A 23,318-nucleotide genomic window follows, 5' to 3' on the forward strand; every position below is an offset into this window, starting at 1 on the left:
AGGGTTTACAACCACTTTAAAGCGGGAGTAAACCTTCTGACTTTATTTTTTTTTTAAACACTTGTAAGGGGATCCTCCGACCGACCCCTCACATGCTGTTTTCGTACAGGAAACGTTATTTAGTGCTAGGAAGCTAATTGCCAGGCTGTGGATGCGGCCCGAAACCCCGACATTCAGGGCCTGGGTAGCTGAGGTAAACCTAACATTGCCAATGAAGAGAGTCATCTATGCACATAGGGGCTGCCCTAACAAATTCAATAGGATCTGGGACCCTTGGCTTAATAACCCGGACACATGTGCGGACTAGCCTCACTGGTCCGATACGAGTTACCCGGGAGGGCGGTGCGAGGAGAGCCATTTTAGTTTGATTTACGCTAGGGGGATCGGGCGGGTTGATCCTTGATATCCCAGAGAAAGGAGGGTATGGGCGGGAAAAGGTAAAGGTGGACTGTATTCGTTTCCATATATTGAGCGAACTTGTGACATGGCATTTGCCCCCTTGCTTTAACCAGGGACCAGTGAGTGCTCTTGACATACTTTCATAGACTACCATTTTCTCTGTTTCTTACGCCTTACAGTATAAGTGTTCATATATGTATAATGTTACAGTCTTAATGGATCTGGCCTGTAATATTCTATGTCTTTGAGCTGTTTTTGTTTGTTGCTGCCCTCTATTGTTGGATGTACCAAAACTGTAATTCTTTACTGTCTCATTTACCAATAAACTCGCTGTTTAAAAAAATAAATAAAAAAAAAAAAAAAAACACTTGTAAGGGAAAAGGCATAATGAGCTAGTATGCACCGCATACTAGCTCATTATGAAATACTTACCTCAGGACGAGGCACTGGCATCTCACTCGGTCCACACCGAGGGAGCTGACATATTCCCTTGTTGCGTCTTCCGGCTATCGCGGCTCCAGCCACTGCAACGTCGTCACTGAGCGCAGGAGTTTCCTTTCCCGGCAGGGTCCGGCGTCTGCCAGACTTTCAGCAGAGAATCCCCAGTGCGCATGCGCCGCTGAAGTCAGCGTCTCATTGCGAGGTTTAGGAGATATTCTTTTTACCTACAGGTAAGCCTTATTATAGGCTTAGCTGTAGGTCAAAGTCCAATATTTGGCTATACAACCTCTTTAACACAGTGGGGTTGATTTACTAAAATTGGAGAGTGCAAAATCTGGTGCAGCTCTGCATAGAAGCCAATCGTCTTCCAGGTTTTATTATCAAAGCTCAACTGAACAAGCTGAAGTTGGAAGCGGATTGGTTACCATGAACAAGTGCACTAGATTTTGCACGCTTTCGTTTTAGTAAGTCAACCTCACTGTGAGGGAATGGTTTGGGTGAGATTTACTAAAACTGGTGCACACAGAATCTGCAGCCGTGCATAGTAACCAATCAGCTTCTAACTTCATCTTGTTCAATTAAGCTTTGACGACAAAACCTAGAAGCTGATTGGTTACTATGTACAGCCTCCCCTTAGCCGGGAATTTTTTTTTTTTTTTTTTTTTGCATCGGCTTTATATTCATAAAGAATAAGGATTACAAAATTAGTTCAGATGAGCTAAGGGTTTCTTGAATAAAAAAAAAAAAAAAAAAGACAAATAACTAAAAGCAAACACAGTAAGTTGAACTATTTGAAGTAAATTGATGCGATTCTCTAGTGTCCCATTAGCCCTAAAAGGTTTATAACAGAAAGCCGTACATTAGGGCCAACTAGTCTTTCATAATGCATTACAGCGAAAATATTGTAGTAAAAAGGTAGGTCGGTCAGTAGCTATCTACTTGCCATTTCTTCCATTTTTTTGTAGTGTAGGTTTTTTTTTCTTTTTCTTTTAGAAAGCACTTATTTTGAGTCATTACTTTACAGGAATCAATTTTTGAAGCGACTTTCACATTTTTGCAAACTTGTTAATGCAGATCACCACCAGAGGGTGCAAATAATTCCCTCTTAAGCACTGCCATAACACGCAAATTCCAGCACTCCTCCTACATGTAAAAATCATTTTTTTGCTAGAAAATTACTCAGAACCCCCAAACATTTATATTATTTAATATAATACATGTGTGTATATATATATATATATATATTTATTTATTTTTTTTAGCAGACACGCTAGGGAATAAAATGCTGGTCATTGCAACTTTGTCACACAGTATTTGCGCAGTAATTTTTTAAATGCAATGAAAAAAAAACTCTTTCATTAATAAAATATATAAAAAAAATAAAAATAAAAACAAAGACAGTAAAGTTAAGCCCAGTTTTTTTTGTATAATGTGAAAGATTTTACACCAAGTAAACAGATAACTCACATGTCACGCTTTAAAAACGTGCGCACTTGTGGTATGGCGCCAAACTCCGGTACTTAAAAATCGCCATTTGCGACGCTTTAAATTTTTTTTACAGGTTACAGAGGCGTTCTTTGGCTAGAATTATTGCTCTTGCTGTAACATTTGCGGCGATACCTCATGTGTGGTTTGAACATTGTTTACATATGCGGGCGCTTCTGCGTGCAAGCTTGCGAGGGGGCCTACTTTTTTTTTTATACTTTCCCTTTAAAAAAATAAATAAAAATATTAGGATCACTTTTATTTTTATTACAAGGAATGTAAACTACCCTTATAATAGGAATGGTGTGCGACAGGTCCTCTTTATGGCGAGATGTAGGGTAGACCCCACATCTCTCCTCCAGCCTGTAGAGACTGAGATCCACCCCCCCCCCCCCCCAAAAAAAAAAAAAAAAAAAAGAGGCTTTCCTGCCGTGTCCCTTTCTTTACTTGCTTCCACCGGCCCGGACGTGACATCATACCATCGTACCCGGGCCTCCTAGAGTCAGAGATTGCAGGGACCATCTATACCTCGGTTTTCTCTATGGCTTCCTTTTGGCGCAGACAGATTCCTTCTCCGGCTCTCCGATTGCACAGGCAAGCTTGGAAAAGCACCGGAGGGCAGCGGGAGGCATAAAGGGGACCAAAAGGTCTGGGGGCAGAATAGGCTTCCCTGAAGAGAAAGGTTTTCAGGGATAGTCTTAAAGCAGAGGTCCACCCTAAAATGGACCTTCCGCTCATCGGATTCCCCCCCCCCTCCGGCGCCACAATTGGCACCTTTCAGGGGGGAGGGGGGTGCAGTTACCTGGATAATCCAGGTAACTGCGCCCACTTCCGGGCTAGCTCTCTGCGGAAAGGGGCGTACATTACGCCCCTTTCCGCAAGTGCCCGCCCCCTTCCGCAAGTGCCCCGCTGCCTGCTGGGAAACACACAGATCCCAGAGGCAGCGGGGACCGTCCTCATTGCGCAGCGCGGCTCGCGCATGCGCAGTAGGGAACCGGGAAATGAAGCCGAAAGGCTCCATTTCCTGATTCCCATACCCAAGATGGCGGCGGCAGCACTCGAGTGTCGATCTAGAGATCGGCTTCGGGTGCCGACATCGCGGGCGCGCTGGACAGGTAAGTGTCACTATTTTAAAAGTCAGCAGCTGCAGTATTTGTAGCTGCTGACTTAAAAAAAAAAAAAAAAAAAAAAAACGCGGAGTCCCGGCGGACTCCCGCTTTAAAGCAGACAGAGTAGGAGATAGTTGGAGAGATTGTGGTAGGGAGTGCCATAGAATAGAAGAGGCTTGGAAAAAGTCCTGGAGGCGAGGACGGGATGAGAGTGTACTTTGCTACATTCTTTAAAGCCCCGATGAAAGAGTGGAGTTACAGCCCCCAAAAAACATTCACTTTTTAAGCCCCGTTCACATCTGGCATTTTTGGGATCTCTGCCCATGTACCCAAACTGCATTGCAATAGCGTTGAAACGCATCACGCGTGTTTTAGTGTCATTCATTCAAGGAGCAGGAGCTTCTTTAGGGCTGCAAGCTTCACGCGATGCAATTTGCACCATTTTATCGTTTAACAATCACGTCAAAGCCATACTGCGTGCAATTAATAAATACATGTAATAAATAAATCACGGTGTGGTGCTTCAATCCTACATGCACTTATGTCTACCACAATGTAAGGTGACCTTGGAAGCCCTTAGGTGTGCAGAAATTGTCAGCTCAGTAGTTAGACTCTCTATATTCACTATTGCTATACTATTGGATATAAACACTATAAATTGAACATAAATAAACCCCCCCAAAGGTTTCCAGCGCCTTTTTATCCATTTTCCTACGAATCACAACCGTGACACAAGTCTAAAGCAATGGTCTCCAAACTGCAGCCCTTTGCTTGCTTTTATCCGGCCCTTGGAGCACTGTTCCTCTCACTGATACAAGACACGACTCCTTCCACTGACACCATGGGAATTATGGGATAATATTCCTCCCACTACCAATGATGGGGGCACCATTCCTCCCACTACCAATGAAGGGGCACCATTCCTCCCACTACCAATGATGGGGCACCATTCCTCCCACTACCAATGATGGGGCACCATTCCTCCCACTACCAATGAAGGGGCACCATTCCTCCCACTACCAATGATGGGGCACCATTGCTCCCACTACCAATGATGGGGCACCATTGCTCCCACTACCAATGATGGGGCACCATTGCTCCCACTACCAATGATGGGGCACCATTGCTCCCACTACCAATGATGGGGCACCATTGCTCCCACTACCAATGATGGGGCACCATTGCTCCCACTACCAATGATGGGGCACCATTGCTCCCACTACCAATGATGGGGCACCATTGCTCCCACTACCAATGATGGGGCACCATTGCTCCCACTACCAATGATGGGGCACCATTGCTCCCACTTCCAATGATGGGGCACCATTGCTCCCACTACCAATGATGGGGCACTATTCCTCCCACTGACAAGAATGGGGCATTATTACTGCCACTGACACCAATGATGTAGCACTATTCCTCCCACCACCAAGGATTAGGCACTATTCCTCCCACCGTTACCAACAATTAGGCACTATTCCTGACACTGACACCAACTATGGTTTACCACCAATGATGGGTTACCATTGCACCCACTGCCACCAATGACGAGGTACTATTCCTCCCACCACCAAGGATTAGGCACTATTCCTCCCGCTGACACCAATGTCCAGTCCCACTGCTCTAAAGCACATCACTATGAAGCAAAAGCCCGAGCCCGAGTATGTAAAGAGCAAATAAGTCAGCCCCTTTGTTTACATGCAATGATTATTACAAAGAATAAGGGTTTTAAAACATGAATACATACTGATGAGAGTATTGTCACACAGGTGTATTTTATTAGCCATACCAAAAAAAAGGATATACATTCCCTTTAATGCACTTTAAAGAATGAGATGTATTATGTGACTCCTCTAAAAGGAGACGGATATAAATGTGATTGGCAATACATGACAAGGGAAATGATAGAAGGCCGGAGCCTGGGGCTCAGCGCTTCATTATTCCCTGCTTAATGTAGGTGCGTCAGCTACTGAAAGGGATACTTCAATAATGAATGGGAGATGAGCACAGAGAATGAACAGAGAAGATTGCTGCATTCCAAAGCGATGAGCTCAGCAGCCGCATTGTAATCCTGAGAGGAGGAGGACAGGAGCAGCAAGCAACCTTCTCACTCTACTCTTCTCACTCAGACACAAAACTCAAGAAATATTTGCTTTTATCTTCCAATGTTTGTGGTAACCATAAGTGCTGCTTCTAAGACGGCCATGACAACCACAGTTATGTGGATTAAATGGAGGGCCGCTCACATTTTCTCAAGTGCGGGGCACATCCAAACATTTCTTGGTAGGAATCTGCTTCATACAGCATCAAAACTCAACACCTAGGGTTTATATATACAAAAAAAATAATTATAATATGAAACTGCATATACATTCATTCTGTACAAATAGGTGAAAACTGAATGTTAGTAGGAATTTTTCCATCCAGGTCGAAGGATCTTCATTCATACAGAATAGAGTACATCTGGAAAATTATGGCATTATGGCAACTAAATGGAGCCAATTATAATGAATATGAATGGTCCATAATTGTCCACGCCATCTAGTGGCATGAGGCAGTAGTTTCCCGATTAGTTCTATGAAGAACATTCAACCTGGAGAGAAAATAACCAAACACCGCTCAATTTTGCCCTATTTGCACTGAACAAATGTATATGCAGTTCTAGAAGATAAATAACTCTGCAAATAATTAAAAAATACAGCATCTATTGACGTAGAGTCCTATTAGTCAACCTGCTATTAGACTGTCTATATCACTGTCTCGCTATCTAAAAAAAAAAAAAAAAAAAATTATATATATATATATATATATATATATATATATATATATATATATATATATATATATATATATATATATATATATATATATATATATATATATATATATATATATATATATATATATATATACATATACATATACATATACACACACACCTACATATATATATACACACATACATATATATACATATATATATATACACACATATACACACACACACACACATTCACTTCCGGGTATCAGGTGCAAGTGCGCACCGCTGGCAGGTCGATCATGCTTTGATTCTACCTGCGGCACCCACTTATCATTCGATACACAGGCAGGCCTTGTTTACATAGGCAGATCGCCATTCTGTCAGTAAGGAAGGTATGGATCCTTTGTTTCTGCAGGGACATAGATTCATGCCTTCCCCTAGTAAAAGCACCTCTCACACTACAGTAAAGCATGTGGGAGTCATGCTTGTAACTGTCAGCCTTGCAATGCATCATGAGACTTGTAGTTCCGCAACACCTGTACCCTAGGTGTTAACTCCTTCCCTGCCAGGGTCATTAGTACAGTGACAGTGCATATATTTAGCACTGATCACTGTGTTGGCGTCACTGGTCCCCAAAATGCGTTAGTGTCAGCTGCAATATCACAGTCCTGCTATAAATCAAGTCGCTGATCGCTGTCATTCCTAAAAAAAAAAAAAAAAAAAAAAAAAAAATCCATAAATCTATCCCATAGTTTGTAGACACTAACTTTTGTGTAAACCAGTATATGCCAATTGTGATTTTTTTATTTTTTTTTTATTTTTTTTACAAAAATATGTAGCAGAATGCCCTAGATTGATAAATTCGATTTTTTTATGGGATTGTTTTTTAACAAAAAGTAAAAAAATATGGTTTTATTTTCAAAATTTTCGGTCGTTTTTTTTGTTTATAGCGCAAAAAAATAATAAAAAAAAAAAAATGCATGCAGAGGTGATCAAATACCACCAAAAGAAAGCTCTATTTGTGGGAAAAAATGCCAAATTTTTTTTTTAGGTACAGAATCACATGACCGCGCACTTGTCAAAGTAACGCCATGCTGTATCTCAAAAAATGGCCTGGTCAGGAAGGTGGTTAAATATTCTGGAGCTGAAGCTGTTACATTTACATTTTATTATTACTTAAAAATGTCATATCTTTTCTTGTGCAGCACCACACGTTACATGTTCATAACCCCTTAATCCAAATCATCTGTAGGCCCTGAACCTGGACATGTACCTGTGAACTTTGATGCCTTTGAAAAAACGTATATGTTAAAAAAAAAAAAAAAAAAAAAAAAAATGCAGGAAAACATGGCTGCCCCCGCAGATGGCTTGAATACAAATGATACAAAGAAACCAGGTTTATAACATCGGTAAGATTATCTACATCAAGCTGATCTCTGATACATCAAAAAACATTGAAAATATTCCTTTAGGATCAGAGAACCCTTTCTTTAAAGTGCAGTTATCAACACAAAAGAAAAAAAATACTTATGTGGGCAAAGTTTCGGGAATCTATTTTACCTAAAAGGCAAAAACATCTCACATCGATCATGTGAAAGATATGAATGAGGTCGGGAGCAAAAAAAAATAAAAAAAAAAATAAAGGAGCTTGTTACTATACGTCTTGAAAACCATGAATGCACTATACGTGCATCCATGACCAAATTGCAACATTCGGGTGCAGCTCAGGTAAGAGGTAAAGTCCAAGCTAAACCGCAGTGAGCAATGGCTGGAAGGGAGCTCGTCCAGGTGCTAAACTGCATCAATAGGAAGGAAGATCCTTAAGCAGACCCATACGGAAAGGTGAATGGCAGCTTCAGCTTGGGCTCCGAGCAGGCCACACCCTAAAGAGTTTTGCTCTGCCCCTCAGAGTCGATTAAGCTCAGAGGGGAGGAGTGAAACATGTTGGTGGGTGTGGCCTGGTTGGAGCCCAGGCTGAGACGCACTTCACCTTTCCATATGGGTCTGCTATCTGATGTGCAGCTTACGGATCTTCCTTCTTGATATTGCAATAAGCATCCAATTGGTTATTTTGTATCTCAATAAAAATCCCATGTTATTTTACCCTCTCTGGCGGCCTGTGTGACCCTATACCAGTGATGGCGAACCTTGGCACCCCAGATGTTTTGGAACTACATTTCCCATGGTGCTCCACTACACTGCAGAGTGCATGAGCATCATGGGAAATGTAGTTCCAAAACATCTGGGGTGCCAAAGTTCCCCATCACTGCTATATAGCATTCAACACTTTCAAGGCTATTGAATGACTGTGTACCCCGCTACGTGATGTGGGTCCATCCTCTAATCCCTACGCCTAGGCTATGTCCTGTAGTTCCTGTAGTAACTTAGAGGTTGGAAGATAGGACCACAGTGCATGGGGGGGGGAGACAAGCATCCAACATTCATGGAAGGGCAGCACAATGGCGTATTGCCTTGCAGGACTGGGGGTCCCTGATTCAAATGCTGTTCAGGGCATCTGCTTGGAGTTTGGATTTTCTCCCTGTGCCCAGGGAGTTTCCTCCTACATGCCAAAGACATTCTGGTGAGTTAATTGGCTCCTGTCTACACTGGCTCTTGTAATTCTATGCATATATGCATGCGTGATAAGGACCTTAGATTGTAAGCTCTTTGAGAGTAGGGACTGATGTGAGTGCATAGCATATAAAACACTACGTAAACACTTGACACTATATAAAAACTTGCAATGCATACAATAAATGGAGAGACTGCAGCACTGAAAAAGGGAAGGTAGGGGATATGGGCCACTGGAGAGGCAAGTACAGTGGAACCTTGGATTACGAGCATAACCCGTTCCAAGAGAATGCTTGTAATCCAAAACTCTCGCATATCAAAGCGAGTTTTCCCATAGAAGTCAATGGCTCCTATTGCATGCAATACCGCTTGTGGCCAGAGGTGGGGGGGGGGGGGGGGGCGGAGAGCCTCGAAAATACTCTGGGACAGCTCGGCTGAACTCGGAAACCCTCGGAAAGGCTCAGAAACACTTAGGAACGGAGTATTTGCAAGCTATTCCGAGTGGCTCTGAACCATTTCATGTGTCACTAGCGACCTCCCACACCTCTGGCCAAATGCAGTACTGCACACCACATTAGCTTGAATTCTGCTCATTCAACTCTGGCAAACCAGGATTAAAATAAAAAAAGTTGCTAGTCTTTCAAAAACGCTTGTTAACCGCGTTACTTGTTAACCAAGGTTCCACTGCATAAAAGATATTCTATTGCAGGGACCTTTAGCCCTGGTTCAAAACAGTGCGACTTAAAGCAGAGCTCCACCCAAAAGGGGAAACTCCACTTGTCTGTCATATTTGGCAGTGTGGGTTGGTGTGTGGGTTGGTGTGTGGGTTGGTGTGTGGGTTGGTGTGTGGGTTGGTGTGTGGGTTGGTGTGTGGGTTGGTGTGTGGGTTGGTGTGTGGGTTGGTGTGTTGGTGTGTTGGTGTGTTGGTGTGTTGGTGTGTTGGTGTGTTGGTGTGTTGGTGTGTTGGTGTGTTGGTGTGTTGGTGTGTTGGTGGTGTGAGGGGGGCTTGGTGTATCTGGTTTTGACCGTATTTGTAGCTGCTGACTTTTTGAATACCATATTTTTTGCTGGGGGTGGGGGCTGGATCACCGCTTTAAGAAGTAGCGTGATTTCAAAGCTGCCCGGTCAGTGCAATTTTGATGTGCCATTTTATTGTGGCTTGCGTCTTCATTTAACAGAAATCAATGCAAGTCTCAATGAAATCACCAAAAAGTAGTGTAGGAACTTTTTTCGAAACAACGGAATCCACTTCCGGAAATGGGGTGTGACTTCTCATTTGATTTTCAAATGACAAATAGCAGTGGTGTGGACTAGGGCTTAATCCGGATTAAAGTTTCTGAGTATTTTAGCTTTGGAATAATAGAATTTATATTGTTATCCAATTTATATTGTTACAAATGTGAAAAACTCACATGGATGAACGCCTCCTCTGCACTTTAATGTTATAGAAATTTTAAATAACCACCATTAACAATGGATCCCAAAAAGCACTGCCCTCCTCCAATGTAGGCAATCGCATTTTTAGGAGGGAAAGGAGTTGGCCTGTCACATGCATTACATAATACAGTAAAACCTTGGTTTGAGAGCGTTTTGCAAGACGAGCAACATTTTTTAATAAAATTTGACTTGATATACAAGCAATGTCTTGATATACAAGTAGCGTCATGTCACAACTAGTGAGTATAAAAGAGAAGAGAGGCTCCTCTAAGTGTAGAAATATAGTTACATTTAATGAAGGTACAACATTTAGCAACATATTGCTACACTTATGCCCCATACACACGGTCGGAAACTCCGACGGAAAAAGTCCAATCGGATTATGTTGTTGGAAAATCTGATCGTGTGTGGGCTCTGACTTTTTCTGTCGGAATTTCCGAGGGAAAAAGTATGAGCGCTGGATTTAACATTTTCCGACAACAAAATCCGATCGGACTTTTTCCGTTCGTGTGTAGAGAATTCCGACGTACAAAGTGCCACGCATGCACAGAAAAAAATTGTAGACGAAAGCTATCGGCTACTGGCCTCTATGTAGTCCCCGTCGTACGTTACGTTGATTCCGAACAATCAGATTTTCCGACAATTTTGTGTGACCGTGTGTATGCAAGGCTAGTTTCGGCCAAAATCCATCAGAAAAAAAAAAAAAAAAATCAGATGGATTTTGCAGTCGGAATGTCCGATCGTGTGTATGGGGCATCAGAGGCGACTCTTCTCTTTTATACTCTGGAGCTCCTGCTGGATTTTTTTTTCTATTCCCCTTGTGGAGGCTTCCATTTGTGGGCAGACATTTTATGGTTACACAACCTATCACATTGCTATAATCTTTTTATATGGACTATAAACTGAAGGACCTATGAATAAATGGTTGTGGAACGAATCATTTGAGTTTCCATTATTTTTTATGGAGAAATTCGCATTGATATACAAGTGCTTTGGATTACAAGCAAGTTTCCAGAAAGAATTATGCTCGCAATCCAAGGTTTTACTGTATCACTAAATTTCAGCCAGACCACAAAGAGCAGATAGACTCTCATCAATACACAAGGAAGGTTTTATGGAATAGAGGACAATAGTGGTTTCCCAGGGGGACGCTTATTGTGACAGACTACAGAACAGTAAATCACAGGCCAAAATTCCCCACTGAGAGCTAAAGACTCTCTGAACATAAAGAAGGAAAATTAAGAACTGGCATGACCCAAGAGACCTCTTATGTTAATCAAGATATACGAGGAACAATACTCCATACTGCAGGCTTAGAGACTATATACATTCAGACCTTATTCTATACATTAAAGTGGTTGTAAACCCGAAAAAAATAAAAAAAATAAAATAAAATTTAAAAAGAAACCCTGTAAGACAAAGGCATAATGAGCTAGTATGCATCGAAATACTTACCTTCGAAGCTATTGTAGCAGCCCCGCACACCGCTGTGAAGGGCGACAGGTCTCCCCCCCCCCCCCTCCACCCCGGAGTTATTGCAGGGTTCGTGGGCTACGGCGCTGTGGCCAAAAACGCGATAACGTCACTCCCGCCCATGCGCACAGGAGCCGCCGGTCAAGGCATGGCTGCTGAAGAAATGGCACGAGCGAGCCGTTTCTTTAGTGTGTATGCACTGATGATGTTGGCGCAAACCTACAGTATATGGTAAATATCTCCTAAACCGTGCAGGTTTAGGAGATATTTACAGTACCTACAGGTAAGCCTCATTATAGGCTTACCTGTAGGTACAAGTGGTGTAAATTATAATAAATATATATATATATAAATATATATAATAAATATATATAAATATATATAATAAATATATATAAATATATATAATAAATATATAAATATATATATATATATATATATATATATATATATATATCATTTTTTTTTTCAAACACCCTAGAGAATAAAATGGCGGTCGTTGCAATACTTTGTCACACCATATTTGCATTTTGGAAAAAATACACTTTTTTTTAATTAAAAAAATAAGACAACTCTAAAGTTAGCCCAATTTTATTTTTTTTATATTGTGAAAGATAATGTTACGCAGAGTAAATTGAAACCCGACATATCACGCTTCACAATTGCGCTCGCGGAATGGCGACAAACTTTTACCCTTAAAAATCTCCATAGGCAACGTTTAAAAAAATTCTACAGGTTGCTTGTTTTGAGTTACAGTGGCGGTCTAAGGCTACAATTATTGCTCTCGCTCTACCAATCACAGCAATACCTCAGATGTGTGGTTTGAACACCGTTTTCACATGCAGGCTCTGCTCACGTATGCGGTCGCTTCTGCACGTGAGCTCAGCGGGACGGGGTGCGCTTAAATAATTTTTTTCTCATTTTACCTTTTATTTTTACTCGGCTCGTTAAAAAAAAAAAAATAAGTAATAATTGTGTCACTTTTATTCCTATTACAAGGAATGTAAACATCCCTTATAATAGAAAAAAAGCATGACAGGTCCTCTTAAATATAAGAATTGAGGCCAAAAAGACCTCAGATCTCATATTTACAATAAAATGCAATAAAAAACAAAAAAATAATAATTAAAATGTAATTTTAAAAATAAAAAATGTCTCTAAGAGCTATGGGCGAAAGTGAAGTTTTGACGTCACTTTCGCCGTGCAAAAGGTACGTAGACAGGTATCCCACTGCTGTCACTGGATTTGATTAACAGCAGTGGGAGCCAATGGCTCCCACTGCTATCAATCTATCCAATGAGGACAGAGACAGCGGCTGGAGCCACTTGGCTTGTGCCTATTGCTGGAACAATCGGGTTCAGGTAAGAAAAGGGGGGGGGGGGCTCTGGGGGCAGCTGCAGCACAAGTGGTTTTTCACCTTAGTGCATATAAGGCATTAAGGTGAAAAACCTGCAGATTTTACAACCACTTTAAAGGCTTTTTGAACTGGGGGTACTGGACACCCAGCATATAGCACAATGGCAGCAAAGGTGTCCAGTGTGCCCCCCCCCCCCCCCCCCCCATTATTCCAACAGTACAAACAAATGGCCACTGCCCCCACCTATAACCGACCTTGGCTGCCATTGTGCTATATGCTGGGTGTCCTTTAAGGAGGGTTGGGCTTCCTCCAGGATCACCTGCCCTCCATCTATCTGCTATAATGCATGTGCTTCTACTATGGAGTCTCTCAAAAATGAGAGTTAGGACTGCAGATAAGACTGGGGTGCTGTGAAGTGGCTCTGCAGCTTAGGCATGTATATGCAAATGTGTGCAAACTAAACTCCTGTTCTTAAAGCCAACTGTGCTGCTGGGCATAGAATTTATATAGATTGTTTTCCTAACCATTTTCCATGGACATTTATATTTAGTTCTTATGCTGCCATCTAGTGACCTTTTGTGGTAATTCACTTGTTTTCATATGTTCCTTTTCTCTGATGTTATGTTACTTCCTTTGTATGTAATGCTTTCACCTTTCTTCCTGTCATTTGTACTTCCCTTGTCATGGATGCAGCTACAAGCCACATGTAGCAGGGCACATGTATTCTGCATTGTAAGCTACAGACAATATCATTTTGACCGCATAAACACTACAACCTATTCATCTGTTTGTATCCGGTCATCTGCTATAACCTGCTGTTCAGAATAAAAGCACCTTTGTGGATGGAATCGGTATTTGGCGAGTTCAAACTATCTGATGAGGATTGCCTTCAGTGATTATATCTTATATAGGCCAGGCATAGAGGTCTCACGAGGGATAAATCACTTCACAACAATTGAAGTCAGAATACTAACTGTTAGGATAATTTGGTTGGTAGCAGGCAGGCTGGCAAGTGGAGCTGGGAATTTTCTTTGAGTTTTATTTGACATGCGTCACCCTTCCATGTGCTCCTTGCTGCGAAGGCCAGTTATAGTGGCGGGCAGTGGCCATTTGTTTCTACATTTGTCTGAGTATAACCTGAACTCACCAAATCAAGAACACATGACTGTCCTGAAAAAGACGAACTTAGCCTAGTTCCCTCCCACGTCCTGAAATTCTCTACCTCTAATGTGATGGTTGGCTTGAGAGGTAGGATGGAGCAAGGCCAAGCTTAAAATGGAAGTAAACCCTTCCAAACAACTTTGACCTACAGGTAAGCCTAGATTAAGGCTTACCTGTAGGTCCAAGTAATATCTCCTAAACCTATATGGTTTAGGAGATATTTGCCCGAAAACGGGCACCGCTGTCTACGGCGCATGCGCCGTAGACAGCGGCGCGCAGGCGCACTAAATGCGGCAAGTCCAAGAATGGATTTGCCTAATTTGTCGACTCCCGTGCGCATGCGCGGGAGTGACGTCATCGCGGCTCCGCCGAATGGCAGCGTCGGAGCTCCGAGACGCGACTCCCGTGCGCATGCGCGGGAGTGACGTCATCGCGGCTTCTCCGCTGTCATTCGTCGGAGCTGCGAGAGACGCCACAACCAAGATGGATGCGGCGGACTACAGGTGACAGCGGCGACTTCGCTGGCTCCTGTGTCAGGTAAGTGACACATAATGAGCTACTATGCGATGCATAGTAGTCCATTATGCTTTACCTTTGCAGGGAAAAAAAGAGGAAGTAAACCCATCAGGGTTTACTTCCTCTTTAAAGTGTACATAAAGCCCAGCAATAAACCCGTACTATCTACTCCCTTTTGGTCTGTTAAATATACTATTGAAAGCATATTGTTTTATTGGCTCTATATTTGCAAAAAAAAAAAAAAAAATTAATATATATAGATATAGATATAGATATAGATATAGATATATAGAGATATATATATATATATATATATATATATATAGAGATAGATATATATATATATATATAGAGATAGATATATATATATAGATATATAGATATATAGATATATAGATAGATATATAGATATATACATATACACACATACACGATTCTGGCTAAAATGAGAATCACAATTTTTTTGCTTAGGAGATCACGATTCTCTCACAATTCTCACGGCGTATCATCTTTCACATTAAAAGAAAAAAAAAAAAATTGTGCTAATTTTACTGTTTTTTTTATTTTTTATTTATTGAAGTGTATTTTTTTCCCAAAAAATAGCATTTGAAAGACTGCTGGGCAAATACAATGCGACATAAAATATTGCAGCAATTGCCATTTTATTCCCTAGGGTCTCTGATTATATATATAAAAAATGTTTGGGGGTTCCGAGTAATATTATAGCAAAAAATATTGATTTTAACTTAAAGGGATTGTAAAGTGAATTATTATTATTTTTTTTAAACAACAAACATGTTATACTTACCTCCACTGTGCAGCTCATTTTGCACAGAGTGGCCCCGAACCTGCTCTTCTGGGGTCCCTCGGCAGCTGTCTCAGCTTCCTCCCGCAGGTGCTTCTCACATTCATGCGAGCTCCCTCGCATGGTGAGAAGCACCTGCGGTTGCGCCCCCGTGATACAGCCGGCGGCTATAGCCGCTCGCTGCATCACACGGCCCCGCCCCCAGGCGCTCCGCGTCAGTGGATGTGATTAACAGCAGTGCGAGCCAATGGCTGCGATGCTTTCCATCCATCCACTCCAGCCAATCAGCGGCCAGGCTGAACGGTGGAGTGGATGGCGGGGGCAAGCGAGGGATTTTCGAGGGGTGAGGTAAGTAAAAACGGGGGGGGGGGAAGGGTTGGGGGCGCAGGCACTGTCAGATGTTTTTATACCTTAATGCATAGAATACATTAAGGTGAAAAAAAACATTTACCTTTAACAACCCCTTTAAGAAAGAAGTGCCAGAAAAAGATTTAGACTTTAAGTGGTTAAACTTCCTGCATTTACAGTGGTTGAAAGCTTGGCAGACTGCCCAGATTTTTTGTTTACACAAGAAGTTCTTTCCCTTTGATCTAAGTAGTAAGGGTTAGTTACAATGTTTCAAGTTCTACACTTGGCAGATTGCCCATGATGCTTTCTGTTGACAGTTGAGGGAGCAGATAATCTCTCCACTTGTTTTTATGAAAGAATCGCTTACTCTCATCGTCAGAAGGGGTGAATCGAGAACGCGTTTTTTTTAACGATTAATCGTGCAGATAAAATATATATATATATATATATATATATATATATATATATATATATATATACACACACACACACACACACACACACACACACACACACATATATATATATATATATATATATATATATATATATATATATATATATATATATATATATATATATAGCGCTTATTTTACAGTGTTTAAATCCCAAGCAGTGTAATCAGCCCTGTCCAGTTAACTACATGTTAAGGAGGTGAGGCAGGCCCGAGGTGTTCTGTACTCCATCCAAATCAAAAGGAATAACCTAGGGTGACAACACTTCTTTCCCATAGATACAAAACCGTGAGTAAATGAGTGGTCACTCATGGACAGGAAGCGTGTTACTGGCAGGATCATCGGGTGAAAAGAAAAAAAAGCCTGTAAAAGAAAAAGTATGCGGCGACCACATTTAAGGACTGGGTAAACTGCAATATATATACACCAAGGAACAACCAATATAATAAACCGACCCCTAGCATTGAACAGACCCATCTTCAATGTGTGGATCATGCGGTAACCACGTTTGTCGAGCATGCAGTTGCAGGTTAGTGCACATGATCAAGAAACCAGGGAACACAACAGCTTTCAAGACTGACAGATAACAGGAACCAAAGTGGACACAAACACGGCAATAAGATCTCTCAGAAAATCAGGCACAACTCTTACGCCAGTCTCAGAAGACCGCAGCTATATTTACCTTCCTCTTCTTCCACATTCTGCTTCCTCTTTTTTCGGGATTTCGAATTCTTCTTAGACTTCAGCTCCTCGGCTTCCTGAATCCGCTGGTGAACTGCAAGAAGAAGTCAGCAGCTTAGCGCCAGAACCACGACCATGAGAAGGAGAAACTTCGATACAACAATCCTTACCTAACAACTGGATTGTATAAAAGTAAAAAGGGAACTTCTAGAACAGCCATTTTCCACCAGGGTTGCGTGGAATCCCAGGGTTCCTCGAGAGGTTCCTTAAGCTGTGGCTGATTGACCTCTCATCTGGTGGACCTGGATAGTTTGGGGTCCAATCAATGCCACTTCACAGAGTCAGAAGCATGACACCAATCATCTTTTTAGTGGTCTGTATTCTGTAAGGGTGACATACTTACAAGTGGCCACCAGTGGAAGAGGCAATTTTCACATTGACCCCCAAATGAAGTCATTTTATCAGGGGTTCCATGACACCTGAAAATTTGAGTTTCTCTGGGGTAGAAAAAAAAAGCTGAAAAAGGCTGTTCTAGAAAGTATGGTTTTCTATCATCTATACAACTCTCTATATAAAAAGGGATTTATTGGTTACACAATCTAGTTTGTAAGGAAGTCAAAAGTATATTTTCATTTCAAGCTCTTCAATCCTAGGCCTTTAAAGCTGCCAGAAATGCCTCCTGGTAACCATAAAAAAATGGGGGGGGGGTATAATTAACTGTACACCTTTTATTTACAGAACATGGTCAGTTTCCTCCTTTCTGCCTATGTTATTGGCTTGCGATTTCTTTTTATGTCAGCATGGACACTGATTATATAGAACCTACCCCTCTTATTTCACTCTGAAGAATGTAGTGTCTACAGGACAGGATCTACAATACAGAATCAAGTTAGCATTTTCTAAAAAATAAATAAAAAAATGGAGGTTCACTGTTGCTGTATAAGGAGAAACGCGTTAGGCTTGTAGACAAGCATTAAGACAAGACTGCTCAGCAGAATTGCACTTGTTTGTATATATACAGACTTAGAGTAAGGGGCAGAAATACTAAATTAGCAAAGAGAAGAAACAAAGCAGCCAATCAGAAACCATCTCTGAATCTGATGCTACTATAAATTATGGCACTTAACACATCATTAATAACGTTGGCATTGTTTCCTGAGTAGGCTTTAAATAGACCATAACCTTGGAGGCTATTGGTCACAGATTGAACGCTTGTTTACAGGAAACTTAAAGTGGTTGTATACCCATTTTTTTAACTTTTACCTACAGGAAAGCCTATAATAAGGCTTACCTGTAGGTAAAAAAAATATCTCCTAAACCTGTACGGTTTAGGAGATATTCCCCTCGGTATGCGCCGCTGACTGCAGCGGCGCATGCGCACAAGGGGGTTCTCTCCGTGAAAATCCGGCAGCGCTCGCCCGGCCGGATTGAAATCTCCCGCGCGCATGTGCGGGAGTGACGATATCGCGGCTCCGGCCACTCACAGCGCCGGAGCCGCGATACCCGGAAGAGACGCCGAGGGAGCATGTCGGCTCCCTCGGCGTGGATCGGGCGAGATGTCGGGGCCTCGTTCTAAGGTAAGTATTTCATAATGAGCTAGTATGCGGTGCATACTAACTCATTATGCCTTTTGCTTTGCAGGTTTAAAAAAATAAAAAAATTAATTGCGGGTTTACTACCGCTTTAATGCATATACTCTTCCATGTTCCTTTGCTGCATTGTTTTATTAAAGTGGAGGTCCACCAAAAAAATAAAAATAAAATAACAGCTGCTACACAGCTGCTAGCTTTTAATATTAGGACACTTACCTGTCCTGGAGTCCAGCGATGTCAGCACAGCAGCTGAGGTTTCCATCAGTTGTCGGGTGTTGCAGCTGCCATTGCAGTAAAGGAACCCGGCAGTGTAGCCTTACAGCTTCACGCCGGGAACCCTACTGTGCATGCCCGAGGCCCCGCTCCTCTCTCCTACTGGTCCGGCGACAGGGGGAGGAGGAGAGAGCCCCATGTTGACATCATGGGCCGCGGCGCGGACTCCCGGAAGTGGGAACAGGATGCCTGTCAAAGACAGGTAACCTATCCACCCCCCCTCTCGAAAGGTGCCAATTGTGGCACTGGAGGGGGAGAGGAGACAAATGAGCAGAAGTTTAATGTGCCGTGCCAAAGGTTAGGGTAATTTTTTTTTTTCTTTGCTCCACTGTACTCGGAGTAGTGATCCTTTTTTGGTCTGGTCAGGTTTCCCCAAGGGAGGTGGTTGATTATTCCTACCTGCTTCTGTAAGAAACTTCCAGAATAAAGTGTAGGAAGATCAAACACTGGGTTATGAATATTTATCAGATCTCAGCCAATCCCAGGGAGGGCGGTGCTCAGAAGGTGGCTGTAGGAGGCGATTAATGTTTGGGGGCCTGCTCAGTGTTTTTGTCCTGGGGCTGCTGCCCCTAGGATGCAGCATGTGTACTGGCATTTCTGTTTAGGCTTCAGCAGATGCCGGGCTGATGGCCTGGAGAAGATTATCTAAAAGAGGTTTTTGCTTGAGGGCATCATCTTGGAGTCTCGTCTGAAGAGATCTTTGTCCCTCTCAGACATGGGAAGCTGGGTGGCAGATAGCTCCTAGGAAACTGAGTGTGAGACCTGGTTTTCAGACTCTCTACCAGCTGATAGAGGAAAGTGAGTGCCATGGGTTGCTGTATGGTCTAGGTCTGCTCGTAGAGACCTAGGGTAACTGGCCATTCTCTATCACCTCCAGTCAAGGCTGCTGCTACAGGATTTGTGCCAAGTTTGTCCTGCTGATTTTTGATTTTTTTGGACAAAATATTCTCAGTGACCCACCTCCCACACTATAAAGAAAAAGAAAAACCTACTGTCTAGGCACAGTTAACCCTTTGATCGCCCTGTTAACCCCTTCCTAGCCAGTGTCATTAGTATAGTGAATATTTTTAGCACTGGTCACTATTAGCGTCACCAGTCCCCAAAAAGTGTCAAAAATGTCAGTTAATGTCCAACGCAATATCGCAGTCCCACTATAAGTCGCTGATGACCGCCATTACCAATAAAAAAAAATCCGATAGTTTCTAGATGCTATAAGTTTTGCACAAACCAATCAATATATGCTTAGAGATTTTTTTTTTTTAACCAAAAATATGTAGCAGAGTACATATTGGCCTTTTTCCATTGGATGTTTTATAGCAGAAAGTAAAAAAAAATATTTTTTTTTTTTTTTTCAACTCTGTCTTTTTTTGTTTGTAGCAGAAAAAATAAAATCCGCAGAGATGATCAAATACCCCCAAAAGAAAGCTCTATTATTGGGGGAAAAAAAAGAACAATTTTATTTGGCTACAGCATCACATGACCACGCAATTGTCAGTTAAAAGTAATGCAGCGGCATATAGCAAAAAAAAAAAAAAAAAAAAAAAAAAGGCCTAGTCAGGAAGGAAGGTAAATCTTCCGGAGGTCAAGTGGTTAAATGAAATTCCAATGGCGTCAAGTGGGGCATTTTGGATGGAAAACAGGGCCCCAAGTGGGTCATTTTTCTCCAACTCTGTAACAAAGTTTTGCCATTCTTACCTGTCCGGTAGAGCTCGGCGCCACTCTTCCAACTGCAGACTGAAATGGATTATAGGTCAGAGCTAAACACCATGCACTGGGACATGACAGACATATGCTTTGAGTCATCCCCACTGACAGCACACAACGTTAGATCACACAAATGCAGATCTTCCCGCAAGTAAATACTCCAGTGTCTAGTACATGCACAAGCAGGTTAAGACACAAATAATCCAATTACACCAAAATGTTAAGTTCACTTCACACAAGTCATGCTCAAGGGTATTACATGATGTACCAATAGTCTGAAGAGGTTCTTCAGTTCATAAAGACAATTTTTTACTCCGGATTATTTTTTTTTTTTATAGCAATGCACAAAAGGGCTCTTTTGCCCAAACACGTAGGCAAGATCAATATCCTATCTAAGTGCGGTCTACATTGACTTGAACTAGATCTGTCCAGAGTACTACAATGGTACTCAGAGTATCCTTATATTTGAATGGACAAGGCCAAAAAAATGGTTTTCTTCCAAAGCATTTGAGGTTGTGCCTCGGATGTCAGAGAAAACAGTTTAAAGAAGACCTTCCACCCCCCAGCCTGATAATTACCCACCAGCACACAGAAAAGTTACTTAGCAAACATGTACACCATCTCATGGTCACACGTAAGATCTCACAGTTTACCTACGAATACTCCCATAAAGGTACTACTGACATAGCCTTGGTAGACATTGGCTACGTCACCAGTGCCTCAGAAAAAGGAAGACGCTGAAAAAAATATATTTTTACATACAAGTATAAGGCATGTATTGTTCAACATACAGGTCTGCTTTTTTAATGTTTTGGAGGGTAAAATCCCCTTTTAAAGGGAAGCGAAGGGTCTTTGACACACATGGATCCTCTAATAGCTTAAGATGGGAAGCCTTTGATAAATAAACTTTGGGGTTCGCCATCACCGATATAGACTCATGGCTATGAATAATTTAAAAGTAAAACCTAGGAAAAAAGAAGAAAGAACAAAAATAGGGCTGCATTGTGGTCCCCTCTCCTGAAAATGCTAGTCACCTGGCTATCTCTGACTTCAATACTTTTAGAGTCTCTGGCCTTTTTGCAAGCATGCAGATAAAAAATAAATAAATAAAAAAGAAAGAAAAAAAAGTGTGATCCAAGAACTCCTGCTCTGCACGCGTCCTCGGTCAGTATTTCAGAACGTACTGAAGCCTCCAATCATTCCATGCAATGTGTTCCTTTTAAATATCCAGGTCATTGACTCCTAGGAGAGTGAGGGGTGATGGCCCTGGAGCTTGTTCCTCCAAAAACGGGTCAGTAATGACAACTACTATGTTTTTTTTACCGATACCCTTGAAACATAGTTTAGTTACATCATGTCAGATTCATTACCATGATCCCATGAAATCAAGGCATAAAAAAGGCAAAAAAGGCAGTAAAAACAATAGCTCAGAAGAAAAAAGGACAAAAACTAAATTTGGGATAGGCATCAAATCCGCCACACAAGTCAATGTTAAAAGCATTGAGACAGATTAATAAAGAAAAAAAATAAAATAATCATATAAATATTAAGAGTTCGGATTGATCTAATTATTCTTCCCTCTGCTGCTCTGAAGTAGCACTGTGACATAATAAAATCTGACTATGACCACTACTTCATTGTGTTTGTTTGGAATAAAAATCGAAACCATCAGAATGCTAAAACTGTTGCTGACCAATTACAAATCTGGGGGGTTCACAGTTGCACAAAAACTGTTGCATAGATTTCACTAAAAGATACAGCCTGATGTGTGCCTAATTGTGGTGCAAATTTGCTTGCTAAATGTCCTACATCCATCTCTCTCAACACAGAGTAACCCTTGAAAAAAGTTTTCAGTTTCAGGAAACCCCTACTAAAAAGGACTACATTTACAACTCATGATGCACTATATTGTCAAAAGTATTGGGACACCTGCCTATACATTAACGGCATCCCAGTCTTAGTCCGTAGGGTTCCATATTGAGTTGGCCCACCTTTTAAAGATTGAACAGCTTTAACTCTTCTGGGAAGGCTGTCCACAAGGTTTAGGAGTGTGTCTATGGGAATGTTTTACCATTCTTCCAGAAGAGCATTAGTGGGGTCAGGCACTGATTTTTGATGAGAAAAGTTTGGCTCGCAGTCTCCACTCGAATTTATCCCAAAGGTGTTCTACCAGGTTGAGGTCAGGACTGTGCAGTGGTCTCCAAACTGCGGCTCGAGGGCCAGATGCAGCCCTTTGCTAGCTCTTATCTGGCCCTTGGGTCACTATTCTTCCCAATGATATGAGGCACTATCCCCCTCCCTGACATCAGTAGTGCTACATAATTGCTGCCACTGACACCAATGATGGGGCACTATTACTTCCATTGACCCCAAAGATAGGATATCATTCCTCCTCCTACTGGAAACCAACCTTGGAGGCCACGTCTATGCTCACTGGGACATTTTCTACCCGCACTGGCCACAACCTGGCCCGTCTAAAGTCTATAGGACAGTAAACTGACCCTTCATTTGAAACATTTGGAGACCCCGGCTCTAGAGTTAAATTATTTCACTTGCGGTCTTTAATAAAAAAATAAAAATAAAAATAATGTAAAAAAGTAAATTTTCCTGGAATTTCAATTTAAATTTTGACTAACGCGTACCTTTAAAACCTCAGCTGGAGAGCTGAACGAGGTGTAAAAATACACACTGAGTCATCCATGGGCAAGGCACAATTTTCGGACCTCCAGAAATGTTCCTCCTCCCGTATG

General features: G+C 41.8%; 1 protein-coding gene across 2 annotated transcripts in view; it reads right to left on the minus strand.

The window, feature by feature from the left end:
• LOC143935266 (rho GTPase-activating protein 39-like) overlaps window positions 1–23,318 on the minus strand; it is a 151,616-nt gene that overhangs the window by 28,764 nt on the left and 99,534 nt on the right. The window contains exon 5 of one of the 2 annotated variants that reach the window (XM_077458997.1): window positions 17,001–17,093. The exons of the other annotated variant lie outside the window; for it this stretch is intronic. Within the exon in view, the coding sequence (XP_077315123.1) occupies window positions 17,001–17,093 (93 nt within the window). The remainder of the gene's footprint in view (window positions 1–17,000; window positions 17,094–23,318) is intronic. 2 annotated transcript variants of the gene reach the window in all.

The sequence above is a fragment of the Lithobates pipiens genome, unplaced genomic scaffold (assembly GCF_037356315.1).
Source record: "Lithobates pipiens isolate NorthernLeopardFrog02 unplaced genomic scaffold, aLitPip1_a1.2 Scaffold_28, whole genome shotgun sequence".
Taxonomy (NCBI): domain Eukaryota; kingdom Metazoa; phylum Chordata; class Amphibia; order Anura; family Ranidae; genus Lithobates; species Lithobates pipiens.